This window comes from Hyaena hyaena, unplaced genomic scaffold, assembly GCF_003009895.1.
Source record: "Hyaena hyaena isolate Hyena2069 unplaced genomic scaffold, ASM300989v1 scaffold_6, whole genome shotgun sequence".
Lineage (NCBI taxonomy): Eukaryota > Metazoa > Chordata > Mammalia > Carnivora > Hyaenidae > Hyaena > Hyaena hyaena.
Genome location: NW_024080638.1, coordinates 7268699 through 7287219, shown reverse-complemented (window position 1 = coordinate 7287219; position 18521 = coordinate 7268699). Strand labels below are relative to the sequence as shown.

At 47.8% G+C, this 18521-nt stretch overlaps 1 protein-coding gene across 4 annotated transcripts in view; it reads left to right on the top strand.

Moving 5' to 3' along the window:
- The window catches only part of WDR31 (WD repeat domain 31), a 32195-nt gene extending 13986 nt beyond the window's left edge, over positions 1 to 18209 (top strand). For 2 of the 4 annotated variants that reach the window (XM_039240575.1, XM_039240563.1), the window contains exons 2-11: positions 1539 to 1634; positions 7146 to 7261; positions 8050 to 8182; positions 10257 to 10331; positions 11460 to 11604; positions 11701 to 11801; positions 13274 to 13341; positions 14357 to 14498; positions 16149 to 16311; positions 18006 to 18209. In XM_039240575.1, coding sequence (XP_039096506.1) covers positions 7215 to 7261; positions 8050 to 8182; positions 10257 to 10331; positions 11460 to 11604; positions 11701 to 11801; positions 13274 to 13341; positions 14357 to 14498; positions 16149 to 16311; positions 18006 to 18166 — 1035 coding nt within the window. In that variant the 5' untranslated portion in view covers positions 1539 to 1634; positions 7146 to 7214 and the 3' untranslated portion in view covers positions 18167 to 18209. Of the gene's footprint in view, positions 1 to 1538; positions 1635 to 7145; positions 7262 to 8049; positions 8183 to 10256; positions 10332 to 11459; positions 11605 to 11700; positions 11802 to 13273; positions 13342 to 14356; positions 14499 to 16148; positions 16312 to 18005 lie in introns of those variants that run through there. The other 2 variants (XM_039240567.1, XM_039240582.1) reach the window with 2 other exon arrangements.
- The last annotated feature ends 312 nt before the right edge of the window (positions 18210 to 18521 follow it).

Below are 18521 nucleotides of genomic sequence, written 5' to 3'. Positions count from 1 at the left end.
CAAGACTTGAGCTGAGATCAAGTGTTGGGACACTTAACCAGCTGAGCCACTCAGGTGCCCCTTCAAATCTTTAAATAAATGGTTTATATGTGATGTTTTTGAAAAGCTCTTCCACAATTCAAATCTTATGATTCATATTTATTAATGTATTATTTTAAACAGGAGAGGACTGCTCAGGAAACTCAGGAGAGTTTCAGCTCAGGTCATGATCTCACGGTTTGTGGGTTCGAGCCCTGCATCGGGTGGAGTGTGGAGCCTGCTTAGGATTCTGTCTCTCTCTCTGCCCCTCACCCGCTTGCACACACCCTCTCTCAAAAATAAATAAATGTTTTTAAGCATTTTTAAAAAATTTTATTCATTTTTGAGAGACAGAGACAGAGCATGAATGGGAAAGAAGCAGAGAGAGAGGAAGACCCAGAATCCGAAGCAGGCTCTAGGCTCTGAGCTGTCAGCACATAGCCCGATGTGGGGCTCGAACTCACAACTGTGAGATCATGACCTGAGCTGAAGTCGGATGCTTAACCGACTGAGCCACGCAGGTACCTCTAAATGAACAAACATTTAAAAAAAATAAATAAAGAGGAGAAGTTGCCATTCTCACAGAAACAGTAAGGTTTGAAGTAAGCAGTCAGCTCTGAACATTTTTGGAATGGGGTACCTGGGTGGCTCAGTTGGTTAAATGCCTGCCTTCGGCTCAGGTCATGATGTCGCAGTTCGTGAGTTTCGGCCCCTTGTTGGGTTCTGCACTAGCGGTGTGGAGCCTGTTTGGAATGTCTTTCTCTGCCCTTCCACTGCTCACTCTCTCAAAATAAGTAAGTAAAACTTAAAAAAAAAATTTAAATATATCCTACTTTGTATATTTATTTATTCATTTATTTATTTAAAATTTTTATTTTTAAGCCATCTATACTCAGTGTGGGGCTCAAACTCACAACACCAAGATCAAGAGTTGCATGCTTTACCCACTGAACCAGCCAGGTGCCCCCCCCCCCCATTTGTATCTTCCTCGCTCCTTTCCTTCCTCCCTTCCTCCCCTGCTTCCTCCCACCTTCCTTTCTCCCTTCCTTCTTTCCTTCTTTCCTTCCAGTAGTCTCCATACCCAAAGTAGGGCTTGAACTCATGACCCGAGATCAGGAGTCACATGTTCCACCGACTAAGCCAGCCAGGCACTCTCCTACTTTGTATATTTTAAAATAGATCTATCCAGGCACGTGGTTGGCTCAGTCAGTAGAGCATGTGACTCCTGATCTTGAGGTGGTGAGTTCAAGCCCCACATTGGGTGTAGAGCTTACTTGGTTAATTACTCAATTAATGAAAATAGATGTATAATTAACATTTTGGTATACTTTTCCTGATTTTTGGAAATCTACCAGTTATATGATCTTGGAATTTGGTAGGACATCTCTTTCTTTGTGAGGGAAAACTACACTTAACAATCTCTTTAATTAAACAAAGTATTTACCTTGTGATTCTCCTTTCAGTGCAAACAAAGATACTTAGAGAAGAGATTAATTTAAGCGTCTTTTCAATAATTACAGAGATTAGCAAGTGGCTGCCTGTACTATTTTCCGAAGGATAAATGTTACACTACATTGAATACTGCGGCTCACCAAGAAAACCCTGTTGGTCAGGGGGTAAGTAATTCTAAAAGTTATCGCTTGCTTAGAATGTCCTGTGAATTCAGATGGGAATATGGCTCTCCAGATGCTATCAGCTAAGAATCCAATCAGTTTTAAGCAAAGCCAATCCATTTATAGCATTTGCTGTTTTGGGTGACCTAGATCTATGCATGGCATCTGTCCTTAGTTAGACAATAATGTTGAAAAAAATGGGCTACGCAAGCAGACAGGAAGCCCTGTGGCCTCTATCCATCTATAAGCAATGCAACATCCCAAGAGTCTTGAAAATTATCCTGGAATTTTTTTCTGTCAGCATATCGAAGGCTTGTTATAGAGAATCCTAGGATGTCTGAACTAGAAGGGACCTTAGATTCACTACTTAACAAGAAATGTTTTTGCCATACTGTGCCAGCCACTTGGGGTACAAAGATGAATATGAGAGTCCTTCCTCTTAGGGAGCACACAGCCTTCTAAAAATCATTGAATCTGTATCCTCATGTATAGATGGGGAAGCTGAGATACAGAGCAGGCAATGGAAGAACCCAAGGGCTCACAGTAGGATAGGGCAGAGTGGGGGCGGGAGCCCAGCGCTCTCCGTCGGACACACCATGTTCTTTTCTCTGCACGTGCTTCTGTACTGGGTACCCGTGTAGTTGGGAGGGCAGTGCTGGCAGTTGCTCAAAATGTAAGCTGAAATTCTTCTGGAAAACTTAAAAAAAAATTTTTTTTCATGTTTATTTTTGAGAGAGAGAGAGAGAAAAAGAGACAGAGTGTGAGTGGGGGAGGGGCAGAGAGAGAGGGAGACACAGAATCTGAATCAGGCTCCAGGCTCTGAGCTGTCAGCACAGAGCCTGACGGTCGGGGCTCAAATTCATGGACCATGAGATCATGACCTGAGCTGACGTCGGATGCTTAACCCACTGAGCCACCCAGGTGCCCCTGGAAAACTGTTTTTGTTTTTTTGTTTTTTTTATCAGGCAAACAAGTCTTATTTTCACCTTACGTACTTATAAAAATGTAGTTTTGTGAAAAGTTTAAGGTTATGCAACATTTATAAATAATCTCGCAAACATACAGAGTAAATCAAGTATGTGCAATAACTGAACTACAGCTGTGAAATATATAATTTCTGTTTAATTCACGGGCTCAGCCATAGGTGCACTTATCTCCAGGCATAAAGGTTGGGTTTCATTATTTTAGTGTTTTGTTTCCAACATTCATGCATTGGAAAACTGTTTTTTAATGGTATCACTGAGAATACTTGGCAAATTTTAACTGCTTTTCTTCCTGTAGACCCTTCTTCCTCGAGCTGGGCCAGTCATGCCCGTATGAAACTCCTCTCCTAAACTTTAAACAGTCACAGAGGAGATGGGCAGTGAGTACTCTCGCCCCCGTGTACTCCGCTCTCTCCTCTGGCTTCTCAGAAGAGCTAGTTGCAGCGGAAACGTGACCAGAGTAGCTGAGATTAGCCCCTAGTCAGATCTTCAGCCCCAGCAGATACGCACGCTGGCCGTGTCTTCCTGTCACTTTTTTCCTGTTTCACCAGCCACCAGTATAGGAGCTCCACAGATTGGGCGCTTAGGAGGTGTTCTCTGAATGAATATATGGATTAGCACTTTGAATGTCTAATTCGTTGTCTTAGTTATAGCCTTATTAGTTGTTGGGGACATTGCAAATAAATCTGAAAAACAATAATTCTATTTATTCTAATGTATCACCCACTTTTGACATTACTTAAGTTCTAGGCCAGTGGTTCTCAAACTTTTTGGCCTCAGGACTTCCTTTTACTCTTAAAAATCACTGGGGATCTCAAAGAGCTTTTGTTATGTAGGTTTAGATTGGGTTCTACTCTGCCACCTACTGACATTAAAACAGATATTGAAAATAATTTTTTTCATTACAAAATTAAAGAAAAAAATTTTTAATGTTTAATTTTTGAGAGAGTGAGAAAGAGTGCCAGCAGGGGAGGGGCAGAGAAAGAGGGAGACACAGAATCTGAGGCAGGCTCCAGGCACAGACCCCAACACAGGGCTTAAACTCACGAGTCGAGAGATCATGACCTGAGCCATAGTCCACACTTAACCGACTTAGCCACCCAGGCGCCCCCTCAAAAATATTTTTTATGTTTATTTATTTTTGAGAAAAAGACATAGTGTGAGCAGGGAAGGGGCAGAGAGAGAGGGAGACACAGAATCCACAGCAGGCTCCAGGCTCTGAGCTGTCAGCACAGAGCCCAACGTGGGGCTTAAACTCACAAACCCCGAGATCATGATATGAGCCGAAGTCAGTCACTTATCTGACTGAGACATCCAGGTGCCCTTTATGTTAAAACAGATATTTTAAAAATGTTTATGTATTCAATTTAAAATAATAATTATAAACCTATTACATGTTAATATACTTTTATAAAAAACATGCTTTCTAGGGGTACCTGGCTGGCTCAGAGCATGTGACTCTTGATCTCAGGGTCGTGAGTTTAAATCCCTAACTTAAAGCCTATTTAAAAAAAAAAGTAAGAAAAAAAATGCTTTCCAAAACACACAAAAAAATTGGTGGAGGGGCACCTGGGTGGCTCAGTCCATTAAGCATCCAACCTTGGTCCAGGTCATGATCTCATGGTCCAACTCGGGCTCTGTATGGAGAGCTCAGAGTCTGGATCCTGCTTTGGATTCTGTGTCTCCCTCTCTCTCAGTCCCTCCCCAATTCGTGCTCTGTCTCTCTCTTCTCTCTCTCTCTCTCTCAAGAATAAATAAAAACAGGGGCGCCCAGGTGGCTTAGTCGGTTAAGCGTCCGACTTTCGCTTAGGTCATGATCTCGCGGTTCGTGGGTTCGAGCCCCGTGTTGGGCTCTGTGCTGACTGCCAGCTCGGAGCCTGGAGCCTGTTTCAGAGTCTGTGACTCTCTCTCTCTCTGACCCTCCCCTGCTCACGCTGTCTCTCTCTCTCTGCTAGAAATAAATAAAACATTAAAATAAATAAATAAATAAAAACATTAAAAAAGAACTTGATTGTAAGAGAGTGGCATTGTTTTACATTTTTGTAGTTCTTGTTCACATGTTTGGTTTCAACATAAGGTGGTTGGGGTTTTTTTTTTTTAATGTTTTATTTACTTTTGAGAGAGAGAGAGACAGCATGAGCAGGGGAGGGTCAGAGAGAGAGGGAGTCACAGAATCTGAAACAGGCTCCAGGCTCTGAGCTAGCTGTCAGCACAGAGCCCAACGTGGGGCTCGAACCCACGAACCATGAGATCATGACCTGAGCCAAAGTCGGACGCTTAACCAACTGAGCCACCCAGATGCCCCAAGGTGGTTGGGTTTTTATATTATATCTGCTTCTGCATTTGATCCATTGTCACGTTACTGGGGTTGTAACATTGTAACTGGGGTTGTAGCGTAAGAAGGAAATCAAACCTCACACAGAGATGTGGTTGGAAAAGGAAGGGCCATACAGACTCCTTGAAAGGGTCTCAGGAACCCCTACCAGTCCTCAGATCATGCTTTAACAACTGCTTGTCTAGGTCACTACCTATATTGTCTCAGTTAGTGTCCTTAGCTCTTGCACCTCATTGTTTTCTTTTCTTTTCTTTTTTTTACAGTAGGCTCCACACTCATCATGAGGTTTAAACTCATGACCTGAGATCAAGGGTCGCATGCTCTACCAGGGCACCTGGGTGGCTCAGTCAGTTTTAGCATTGTCTGACTCTTGGTTTCGGCTCAGGTCATGATCTCATATTTCAGGAGTTCGAGCCCCGCACAGGGCTCTGTACTGACTGCACGGAGCCTGCTTAGGATTCTCTCTCTCCCTCTCTCTCAAAAGAAATCAATAAACTTAAAACAAAAAGTTAAAAAAAGAGTGACATACTTGACCAACTGAGCTAACCAGATGTCCCTAGAATCTCATTCTTACCAGAGTTATTTCGTGATGTGGCACGCTAATTTAGAGAAGTGTCACGTGAAATTATTATTTTTTTAAACTTATATTTGAAAGAGAGAGACAAGGTACATGCAGGGTAGAGGCAGAGAGAGAGGGAGACAATATCTGAGGCAGGTCTAGGCACTGAGCTGTCAGCATAGAGTTTGACGCGCAGCTCAAACTCATGAGCGGTGAGATCATGACCTGAGCAGAACTTGGATGCTTAACCAACTGAGCCACCCAGCTGCCCCATGTGAAATTATTAAAAAAACAGACCAGCACGCTAGGAAGGTTATAACCTTTTAGAATAACTAAGGCCCTTTTCAAGAAGCTTCACTGGTGAAAATTATTTTTTATTTTCAAATACACCTCGTATTTATTGTAGTAGAATATGCATAACATAAAGTGTATTATTGTTTAGTGTATACACAGTGTTATGCAACCATCCACAAAGTCTAGTTCCAGAACATTTACATTATCCATAAAGGAAACTCTGTACCTATTAAAGTGGCCCTTCCCTATTCCCCCATCTCCCAGCCCTTGGCGGCCATCAACCTGCCTTCTGTCTATGTAATTTCTGACCAGGGATATTTCATATGAATGGAATCAGACAACACGTGGCCTTTTGTGCCCAGCTTCTTTTGCTTAGTGTGATGTTTTCAAGGTTCATCTATACTATCATATATATCAAACCATTATTCCTTTTTATGGTTGAATAATAATCATTGCATGGACATACCACATTTTGTTTATTCATTCATCCGTTGCTGGACATTTGGGTTATTTTCCCCTCTTTGCTGTTGTCAACAGTGCTGCCATGAACATTCATGTATAAACTTTTGTTTGAACACCTATTTTTTTTTAAATATTTTATTTATTTCTGAGAGAGAGAGAGAGACAGCGAGAGCAGGGGAGGGTCAGAGAGAGAGGGAGACACAGAATCTGAAACAGGCTCCAGGCTCTGAGCTAGCTGTCAGCACAGAGCCTGATGTGGGGCTCAAACCCACGAACTGTGAGATCATGACCTGAACCAAAGTCAGACGCTCAACTGACTGAGCCACCCAGGTGCCCCTGAACACCTATTTTCAATTATCTTGGCTATCTTCTCAGGAGTAGAATTGTTGGGTCATTTGGTAATCCTACATTTAACTTGTTGAAAAACCTCTTTGTATTTTTAAAATTCATTTTTGTTTTTGGGCTTCTGGGTGGCTCAGTCAGTTAAGCGTCCGACTTCAGCTCAGGTCATGATCTCACAATTCGTGGGTTTGAGCCCCATGTCGGGCTCTGTGCTGACAGCTCAGAGCCTGAAGCCTGCTCCCTCTCTCTCTACTCCTTCCTCCCCCACTTTCCCCACCAACCCCAGCACTCTGTCTCTCCCTCTCAAAAATAAATAAAAACATTAAAAAAATTTTAAATTAGTTTTGTTTTTGCTGATCTAAAGTCTTGCTGGAGGGTGCATTCCCAGAGCCTGAAGAGGAGGCAGGGAGAGAGAGGAGGAAAAACGAAGAAGTACAATGAATTAGTCTTTTAAAAAAAGAAGGATTTATGTTCATGTAATCATACCACCATTGTCACGCCTAACAAAACTAACAGTATGTGTTTTTCTTACTCAACAGGGGACACATCTTCCGGCAGCCACAAGGGATGCTGCGCCTCACAAGGTTTTGCGTAGGTGCTGTGCGGCCATGGGGAAACTGCAAAGCAAACTCAAGCACAGCACGTACAAGTACAGGTTCGGCACTCCTACACAGGGCTCCCACGCTTTACCCTGTGCATTAGAATTCTCCACTAAAGGGGCGCCTGGCTGGCTCGCTCAGTAGAGCATGTGACTCTTGATCTCAGGGTTGTGAGTTCGAGCTCCATGTTAGGTGCAGAGATTTTTTTTTTATTATTTTTTTAATGTTTTATTTATTTCTAGGAGAGAGAGAGAGACAGCATGAGCAGGGGAGGGTCAGAGAGAGAGGGAGTGACAGACTCTGAAACAGGCTCCAGGCTCTGAGCTGGCAGTCAGCACAGAGCCCGACACGGGGCCCGAACCCATGAACCGCGAGATCATGACCTAAGTGAAAGTCGGACGCTCAACCGACTAAGCCACCCAGGTGCCCCGAGATTACTTTAAAAAACTTTTTTTTTTTAATTCTCCACTAAAAAAAGAGAAGGCTCAGAGCAATTATTGATGCCCTTCTCAGAACAGTTTGGTCTGTTTCCTTGTGATGAGAAACAGCTGATTGGCGAGTGTCCGCGGCCTCGCAGAGCGGGGCCCTGCAGCTTTGGGACTAGTCCCCTGGGTGAGCAAAGACTCCGGGCTTCTTGGCTTCAGGGTTCCCCTTTATTGGATTCCAGTCCTTGGGTCATCCTGAGCGTGCCCAGCGTTAATAATCCCATTTCCGGCAGTGGCCGCGGGTGTGCCTTCTATACTCCTTGTCCAGATTTCTCCTCAGCCTCTCCCGTAGCCCCTCCTCTTCCCCGGCCCCGCTGCACTCCATACCGGTGGGCCTCTCATCTGCCTTCCTCTCTTAGCAGGCCCGACGGAATTCTAGAAGAGAGAATTCAGACTAAAGTGTGTCAGGAGTATAGCCCGGCCCACGTGGATACTGTGTCTGTCGTTGCTGCTCTGAGCCCAGACCTGTGTATCTCTGGAGGCAAAGATAAGGTGGGGTGTGCGTGCCTTGCCAGGGAGCCAGCTTCCTGAGGACAAGGGGAGCTGTTTGAGAGGGGCTTTGCGTTAATGGAAGTCGTGTTGACTTGTGTAAAACCGTGGGCTTTAGATTTAGGAACACTGGGTGTAAGTCCCTGCTCTGCCTCCTCCTATTCCTCTGGGCAAGCCGCCTACTGGTTTTGAGCCTCAGTCTCCGTATCCATGAAATGGGGATGATAATACCAGCCTCCCAGGACAGTGGTGAGGATCAGGTGGTGAGATGTTTGGTGATGTCCCAGACCACTCACGTGCTTTCTATAAATGATGAGTGTTATTCCGGCCAACCCATTTTCATACCCACACAGACACAGGAGGTACTTGTCACCAAAAGGAGACTTCCAGTCTCTTCTTTGCAGCTCTTGCCCAAATCTCTACCCTGGTGTGTGTCATGATCCTGCCCTTCTGTGCTCCTGCCCTTCCTCCCACTCTCACCTTGAATTTGGACCCTCCCACCCACCCCATCTGGCTCTGTCACAGCACTCACAGCTAGGACATTGGTAGCAAAAGTGTTGATTCTTTTCATTCCTCTCATTTTCACATTGTATTTCATGGACTCTAAGACGCTTGCGTTTTTATACTTTAGCACCTTGGAAATCAGTGCGCATCCAAAAATTGATGATAGGGGTGTCTGACTGGTTCAGTCCATAGAGCGTACACCTCTTGATCTCAGGGTTATGAGTTCAAGCCCCATGTTGGATGTGGAGCCTACTTAAAAATAATAAAATAAAAATTGATGATAAAGCCTGGTATAATTTAATTGACAGCATTTTGTCAGAAAGTCAGTATCATCTTAGATGTATGAAATTTTATTTATATGATCTTCACCTGTGTGGGGTAGGTAGGGAAGGGTCAGCCTCTCTGTTTTACAAATGAAGAAACTGGGGTTTAACGAGGTCCAGTGCTGACAAGCTCCTTAGTCTCTAGCTATGAACTACCGGAGACCAGGCCAGAGGAGGCGTAGCAGGGAGCCTCCTGCTCAGGAAGAGAAACACTCACCACAGGATATTAAAGTATACACCTGGGAAAAGGATGGAAAGAAAGTTTTAATAATGATTCTCTCTGGCAGATGGAATTATGAGGGTTTTTTTTTGAAATTAGAAAAAAAAGTGTGATCTGGTTTTCAACAGTGTGAATATACTTAACAGTACTGAACTGCATACCTTAAAATTATTAAGATGGTAAATTTTTTTTAAGATGGCAAATTTTTAAATTTTTTTTAAAGAGGGTGCAAGTGAGCATGGGGTGCAGGCAGGGAGAGAGAGAATCCCCAGGAAAGGCAAGGTGTGGGAGAGACAGAGAGAGAGAGAGAAGCAGGGCTCACCCAAAGCAGGGCTCGAGTTCCTCTGATGTGGGACAAACTCATGAACTATGAGACTGTGACCTGAGCTGAAGTCAGATGCTTGACGACTGAGCCACCACAATTTTTTTAAACTACACTAAAATAAAAGTACGACACAAGTGGGGCACCTGGGTGGCTCAGTCGGTTAAGCGTCCAATTTCGGCTCAAGTCATGATCTCGCGGTTCATGGGTTTGAGCCCCGCATCAGTCTTTGTGCTGACAGCTGGCTCAGAGCCTGGAGCCTGTCTTTGGATTCTGTGTCTCCCTCTCTCTCTGACCCTCCCCTGCTCAAGCTGTCTCTCTCTCAAAAATAAATAAAACATTTAAAAATTTAAAAAAAAGTACAACACAAGTAGAGGAGAAGACTCTAATCCCATGTGGCATTTCACTTCATCATCTATAACCAGACCCTCAGCCTGAGTCAGTCCCCCTTGGGGAGTGTCCTCTGAACCCGTCAGTGAGGCTCTGAGGGGCAGCCCGTGGCCCTGGAGACACAGAGGGCTGCTTGGTAGGTCGGGAGGGAAGAAAAGATGTACGGGGGCACACGAGGGGAGAGGCTACAATAAAGCCCTAATGCTCGACAGAGAGGGCAAAATGAGGTGGGGAATGAAGTAACGGCTTGTGGTTTCAGTTAAATAAAAATCCACTTAAAATATTACAAAGATTCTGACGAGTGTGCTGACTCTGCAGACAGTGGTGGCCTATAACTGGAAAACCGGAAATGTGGTGAGAACTTTCAAAGGACATGAACGAGAAATCACGAAGGTAATTATCAACCGGTTATTCTCACGGAGGGAATTTGGAACTGAATAAGGAAGGGAGTATCTCAGAGCTGTGCATACGAAGAGCGAGGGAATATTCAGTCTTAGGGAAAATGCAGGGGCTTCATTTGACGCTGTGAAGGCCTTCTTGAGGCAAAACAGAGCAGACCATCCTCTCATGTTTTGTCACTAAGCCCCTAGTAGCTCAGGTGGTAAGCAGAGAACAGCTGGGAAGAACTCCCCGGACTGTCCTAATTCAGCAGGGGTGCGTACTGAAGGCTGCCTGTGTGTTCACTGTAGCTAGAAAAACGACAGAATCTCCACGCTTGGGAACCTTCCAGTCTAGTTCGGGAAAGTTTTTTAAAGCCAACAATGGTTAAATAAAAATTAATTTTGTTGGGGCAGCTGGGTGGTTCAGTTGGTTAAGCGTCCAACTTTGGCTCAGGTCATGATCTCATGATTCATGAGTTTGAGCCCCGCACTGACTTTGTGCTGACAGCTCAGAGCCCGGAGCCCGCTTCGGATTCTTGTCTCCCTCTCTCTCTGCCCCTCTCCTGCTTGTACTGTGTGTGTGTGTGTGTGTGTGTGTGTGTGTGTGTGTGTGTGTGTGAAAAGGAAATATTAAAAATTTTAAATATTAATTTGTTAAAAAAGCATTACAGGGTAGAGTGAGCTTGCAGCAGAAATGATGGAGAATGCCAATTTCTACAACTGCCGTCTCTGGAATCCCCCTAAATGAGCTAATAATTGGAATTGAGATGGCAGCCCCACCAGAATGAACCTGGGCAACAGCCACAACTCGTGCAGCACAGATTATGGTGTTGAGGTGCCAGGGGCAGGGCCTGCGAGAGCCTCAGGCCCTAACACCCTCATCCTCCTGTTTCCTATTAAAACATTTAAGTTCATTTCTTTATTTTGAGAGAGAGAGAGAGGCAGAGAGGGGCGGGGAGAGATAGGGGGAGAGAGAGAGAGAGAGAGAGGGAGAGAGAGAATCCCAAGCAGGCTCTGCACTGTCAGCGAGCGGAAAGCAAGAGCGGGAGTCTAACTGAGTGAGCCACCCAGGCGTCCCGCCCTGTTTCCCATTTTGAAGTCCAAGCACAGTGGCACCTGGAACAGTTTTTCTCTTGAGCAGATAGCCTGTGTGTGCAGATCAAGCCAGTTCTTCAGCGCCTCTCGTGACAGGACGGTCATGATGTGGGACTTGCACGGCCCCTCCCAACCAAGGCAGCAGTTCTCTGGCCACGCCATGGTGGTCACTGGATTGGCTGTGAGTCCAGGTGAGGTGCAACCGATCTCTTCCCAGCGCTGATGTGCTTTCCAGAAAGCCCCATGCCAGGCCCCTCTCACCGACCCAGCTTTCCCGTGTTTCCCAGACTCTTCGCAGCTGTGCACTGGCTCTCGGGACAACACCCTGCTTCTGTGGGACGTTGGCACCGGACAGTGTGCGGAGAGAGCTTCCGTCTCCAGGAACCTGGTAGGAACTCAAACTTGGCACAGAGCAGGACAGCAGAAGGGAGCAGGGGTGAGGCAGAGAACCTGGGGGAAGGGTCAGAAGACCCACAGCCAGCAGTAGAGGCATGGGTCCTCGTTACCGCTCACCTCGCACCCGGCCTCTTGGCGTTGTCAGATTGGATGATCTTTCAGATCTTCTGTTAGTTCGTGTCAGAGTTTTAAGTCATGTCCTCGTTTACTCCCTCAAAATATACTTACTCCTCATCTTCTGTGCTGGGAGCAGGGTTAGTGGCCCAGGACACAGTCCCTGCCCTCCAGAATCTCCCCGCTTATGCTTGTTGTGTGTTCTGCACACGTATCACTGTGCAGAGAAATAAGCATGTCCCTTTGCTTTGTGTATAATTTGCCGTGTTTATGAAGACCAGTGTTTTCTGGCAGCAGACTGGTATGTAAAGTCCACAGTCTTTGAGGTCAGTCATATGTGGGTTCACATCATGAATCCATCACCTTTATTTTTTTTTAAGTAATCTCTACATCTGACACGGGGCTTGAACTCACAACCCCAAGACCAAGAATCACATGTTTACCGACTGAACCAGCTAGGAGCCCCAACATCCGTCACTTTTTAGCTGTGTTACCCCAAGGAAATTATAGTATGTCCTCATTTATAAGCCGGGGAGAATCCTGTGACCTGACACGGTAGATGTTCCTGTAGTGGACATCAAATATCAGTCCTGGGCACCTTTTCCAACTTTGAAGGCAACTGTCCTTGACAAGGTATGCTCGCCCTATGCCTTCCATATTTGTGGAGGTTGCTGGAAGAAAATCCTGTCACCTTGGGTTGTTTTGAAAACTGTTTCATGCCTGTCCAGCAGGGGCTACAGGGATGGAGAGAAAGAACACTCTTCCTGAACCCCGTGAGGCCTCAGACTAGGGTTTCATGGTCCCACCATAGCAAGGGGGCCACTCTCCTTAGCGGCCGCTCGCCAGCAACTCTCTACCGCGTGTCTGGGTGCCTGCGTGCATTTGGGTGGCACTCGCGTGCATTTGGGTGCTCACAACTGGCCCCACTGCCACCATTGCTCCCGCTCACCCAGGGTTCACCAGTAGAGCACGCCCGGTGAGTGTCTGCACAACACAGAACCCCTCCAGGTCCAATGTATCGTCAGCATCTGTGAGAAGTGGTGCAGAGATGCTAGTTAGCACAGTTGCTGGTTTTTTTTTTAAATGTTTATTTTTGAGAGAGTGAAAGAGCACAAATAGGGGAGGGACAGAAAGAGGGAGACAGAGGCTCTGAAGTGGGCTCTGCGCCGACAGCCTTGGTACTGACGGCAGTGAGCCTGATGCGGGGCTTGAACTCACGAACTCGTGACCTGAGCCAAAGTTAGATGCTCAACGGACTGAGTCACCCAGGCACCCCAAGCACAGTTTACAGGGGTGACAGTAGAAGAATGCTTTGGTATGGAGAAGTTTTGGAAATTTTGCTTTCTCCAGGTCACTCACCTGTGCTGGGTCCCCCGGGAACCATATATACTACAGACTTCTGAAGATAAAACCATCAGGTTGGCTTCCCGAGCAGCCGTGAAAGTGTTTCTGGTGAAGGTTTGTGGTTCCGTGGCTACGTGACTCCCTTCCCCCTCCGCTCCTCCTCATCGCTGTGCCTTCCCAGAGCCTTCCGCCCTTCTGCTTCTGCCCTGCGCTGGGGCTGGGGTCTCTCTGACGGGGCCCCCTGAACCATCTGGGTACAGGTTGGATGCCAAGAGTTCAGACCAGGAAAAAGCCCGTGTCCTGGATGGTTCTGAAGCAGCCGATTCTGTCTGAACCCGCCCTCACCCCCTGTGTGACCGTATTCCGGAGAAGCTCAGGACATCCTTAGGTTAAGCTCATGTTAAGTTGGTCGCCTGCTTCAAGCTGCCTGGCTTCACTTGCCGCCCCTGCACAGCTCCCGATGTCCTCAATCACCTGGCCCCCGAGTGTGGCCTCGTCTGGGGAAATGGGATCGGAATCCCCATGAGGGGAGTCAAATGAAGTAAACCATTCTTGAGTAGAAAGCATGACTAGAAACTTTGGATCTCAGAAGAGATTCATTCTACTCAGAAAATCGCAGGAATGAGGTAAAATGAGACGAGAGGTGGAATAAAACACTCCCCATGGCCCAGGGAGGCCAAGACCTGTAAATGTGTTGTATCTGATTCTAGAATCGTGACTGGTCTTCTGGATCATAATAAGTGTCTTTAAAAAAAATTTTTTTTAAACCACAGGCACAGAAATATCCTCTTCTCCATTGAAAGCATTATCCCAAAGGGCCAGATTAACAAATTAACTTGTATAATTAAGATGCTTGGGCTAAATTCCTATTAACTGGGCCTCAAAATAGAAAGAGCTCAGATGTCTTTCAAACTGGTTATTTCCTGGCAGCTTTGGAGCCTCCAGGCTTGGTCTGGTTCATACTCCTGTTTTTAGGTAAATCATGACATGCCATCTGACTGCCCGAAGCAGCCAAGAGCCAAGATTTATGGTAAAGGGTATTTCAGCCTCTTCTACCACAGACTCATCTCCAGCTGTAATTCCTTGCAGACTGTGGGACAGCCGGGGGCTGCGGGTAGCGCATGTATTTCCCACAAAGCAGCATATTCAGACCTACTGCGAGGTCAGTGAGGACGGACAGAAATGCATCTCCTGCAGCAGTGGCTTTGGAGGGGAAGGCTGCGAAGCCACGGTAAGAGACTGGGGGCGTCCTGGTGGCTGGTGCTGATGAGCAAATTACTTACTCTGACTTCACGTCTATACTGGCTACACAGGGGAGCTCCACTACGGCTCAGGCCTATTCCGGGTGCATACTGTGAGCCTTTACATCCCAGATGTGTCTCTCAAGAAACCTCCTTTAGTCTTGGGCTCTCCAAAGTGGTAGCAGAGGGATGGGCGGAGAGGCAAGATAGGGAGGTGCTAAACATTGAGAACCCGCTGGCTAATGCCCCGTGCCCAGCAGGCCTTAGAAAGGAGAGGGGCTGTCTGAAGAGCCAAGTGTATTTCCATTGTGCTCGTGGTCACAGTAAAGGGGCCGCAGGCTCTTCAGGAAGCTTGGAGCTCCAGCGTTGGTTGAGGGCCCACCCCATCCTGCACCCATTTACCTTTCCTTACAGTGAATTTTGGGTTAGATTGCCGTGGCTCCTTCAAAGTACATGGGATTCCTAATTGTAGAATATAGGTTAAAAGGGGCATCTAGTCCAAATAGAACCATTACAGCCCCCATTTTATCAGACATTACATGCCAGGCACTGGCCTGAGCACATTACACACATTATCTCATTTAATCCTTAAAACAACCTTGTGAGTTAAAGGGTTAAATGCTACAATAATCCCAGTTTTACAGATGAGGAAACGGAGGCATGGCAAGTTGAAATCTGTTGCCTAAGACCACACCTCTACAGACTGAGCCAGCCAGGCACCCCATGACCACACCCTTAGTAAGGGGTAGGGGGAGGCATCGAACCCCAAGCTGTTAGTGTAGCATCTCTTCACCAAGCTAAGCATTTCCAGCTTCTGCAACTGACATGGTGTCCTGTGGTTTCATTGTTCTTCAGACACAATTCAGATCACTCTCCTCTTAGAAAGTTATTGTCCTCAGTTCCGTTGAGTCCGGATTTCATGCCCTTTTGCCCACGGTTCAGTTGGCTCTCCTTCCTGAATGTTGTTCTCTAGCCAGTCTGACTGTTTCAGCGAGAGTGGGATTGGCAGGCCCTCCTTTGTTGTGGGGTCTCGTCTTCATATATCGAGGGTCAGCACGCAGGCGATAAGTCAGAAGGTCTGCGCCTGTGTGTGCTTTCGAGAAGTTGCTCCTGACTCTGCCGTCTCCACAGGACCCACAGAGGCCGTGATGCTGATAGAAGGCAGCTCTTGAGCCGTCCAGAAAGTAGGCAACCCAAGGGCGCCTAGCTGGCTCTGTCGGGAGAGCGTGTGATTCTTGATCTCAGGGTCGTGAGTTCGAGCCCCACATGGGGCGTAGAGATTCCATAAATAAATTAAAACCTTTAAAAAAGACAGTAGGCGACCCCATACTATCCCATCATGCTGTAGGACTTGGAGCTTTCACTTCCCTAACCATGACCTCAATGAGGACAGTGACAACTTTCCCGGCACATCCTTACCCAGGGTTGTTGGAGATGGTTGATGTTTAAGATAATCGCTAGATGGATAGATGATTGTTGTGTGGGTGGGCCGGGTGTGGATCGGGGGTGGCCGTGTGAGCAGGTCAGTGGAGGGAGTCGGTGGCTCATGAGAAGCTGGGAGGATGGCAGTGAGGGAACGAAGCAGGTGTGGAGCTGGAGAGGTATGCGTGTGCCAGCCGGCCTGTGTCGTTACTCTGCAGCTCTGGGACCTACGGCAGACGCGGAACAGAATATGTGAATATAAGGGGCATTTCCAGACTGTCGCATCCTGTGTCTTTCTACCAAGAGCTTTAGCCTTGATGCCTACAATTGCTACCTCATCACATGACTGCAAAGTGAAGGTCTGGAACCAAGATACTGGAGGTAAGGAGCCTGCTGGTGGTGTTTCTCAAAGCTTCGTGGGGTCCTAAAAGCTTCCCCGAAACTCTCTCTGTTGCTCAGCAAATACAAAGCCACTCGTGTCCTACCACTGTCCAGGCCCCCAGTGGTTACGAGATGACCAGGATTCTGTTCAACCTCTGGCTGGAAGCCATCACCACATGAGCCCCGGGACCGTATTGTGCAGACTTGTTCCCGAGAGATCAAATATATTTGGCTCTTAGTGTTCTTTCTACCTCAAGTTCTGCATCAGGTTGTAACATGTGATGCTCCAAATGTCTGGGAAAGAGAACATGAACTGCCACTTTAAAATTCTGTTTCCAAGGACTAAAATGAGAGCCTCAGCTCTCAGTGGGGCTGAGGGAGAGTAGAGACAGTCCCAGAAAGACTGCTCCGTTCTGAGGCTGCAGCTGCGGTCTGAGGTCGCAGCAAGGCCATGACGCCTCATAGCACCAGAAAGGTGTTTCAGGGAACACGCTGAAGTGGGGTGCCAGGGCCCCTCCTGCTGGCTGATCGCTGGGTGTTCGGAAGATTTACTACAGACTGGCAAGTGCTATGAGTCGTGGTGGTGGGTTCTTTCCTTCCAGAAAGCTGCCTCGCTAGCACCCCGCTGCCCCCATACTACTTTCTTTTTTTGAAGTTCACTTATTTTTCAGAGAGGCAGAGAGAGCACATGCAAGCGAGTGCACACAAGTGGGGGAGGGGCAGAGAGTGAGGGAGGGAGAGAATCCCAGGCAGGCTTTGTGCTGTCAGCCCAGAGCCTGTTGCGGGGCTCAATCTCCCAAACAGTAAGATCATGACCTGAGCCAAAATCAAGAGCCAGACATTAAACCGACTGAGCCCTCCAGGTGCCCCCATGCTGTTTCGTCCCGGACACGGGGTTCTGTCAGACACAGGGAGCAGTGTTAACCTAGCAAACCTCACAACAAATCCCTCCCCCAGTAAACTTCCAGAAAGTTAGCTCCCGGCAGGGGAAGGTAGGGGAGCACCCTCAGAGAAAAGCTGTGACATCATGTCTAGTGGCATACAGCCGAACTTCTAAAGGGAGGGCGGCCCAGCTGTGCCCCCCGGCGCTGCCCCCCCACCCCCACTGCCCAGTGCAGCAGTGTAGCAGGCGGGGAGAGCAGCTCTCTCAGGCCCAGCGTTCATAACCCTGGGACCAGGGAGAACAAGGGCTGAAAGTGCCGCCCTGCCCACCAGGTGCCCCCATGGCCTCCGAGACGGGCATGGGGGAGCCTGGGTCGGCTGGAGGCCCTCAGACTACCCTTGGGGCCCCAATGTCCTCTGTCCTGAAGGAAGCAAGACCCCGAGGCCAGCAGCTGGGGGCGAGTACCCTTGTGTGTCCTCCCCTGCCCTGGCCCCTGCCTTGCTCTCTGGGCAGGTGGTGACTGAAGGCAGCGCGTTACCACGTCCTTGCAGGCGAGGGCCCCGCTGTGTGAACGTGCTTCTAAGTGATCCACATCTTGTTTGATCCACGCGCCCTCCTCTGTGGTCGAGGCCGTGCGGCTGACCCCGGTGTGACTTCCCCGCCGGCACACGGTCCTCTGAAGCGGGGTGCTACCCCTGTCTGGGTTACATGGAGGTAGCACGTGCTTTATTTACATGGGCTTGTCGCAGAGACCTCGCGTTCCGTGACACCGTGCTCTTGGCCTAAGCTGCTGGTTCCCTCTCCCCCACAGCCTGCTTGTTCACCTTGTCCCTGGATGGATCGGGCCCTTTGACTTCCCTGGCTGTTGGCGACACTGTCTCCTTGCTATGTGCGAGTTTCAGCCGAGGAATTCACCTGCTCAGGGCAGACTACGGCCAGGGGCTGGCACTGCGGGAAGTGGCGGCTTTCTGAGGCCAAGAGACGTTCACCGGACAATATCAAACCATGGCCTGTCCTTTCTCAGTGTGGCTTTGTTCTCCCCAGTGATCCTGTGGGCGGGGGGGGGGGGGGGGGGGGGGGGGGCGGCACTCCAGTCACAGGGTTCTCTGCTTTGTTTCACCCAGAGGGCAGAGCAGGGTTAGAAGTCAGTTGAAGTCCAGGCGCAGTTTAGAAACATGAACTAAACATAAAGTTCTCCATCAAAGTGAAATCCAAATGCAGTTTTCAGTGACCTTTTGGGACTGCTCTTCCAAAACCAAGTTTGTGGCTCTAGATGATGCCCTGCACGGATGAGATAGGCCTCTGTGGGTCAGAGCCCAGGGTTGAG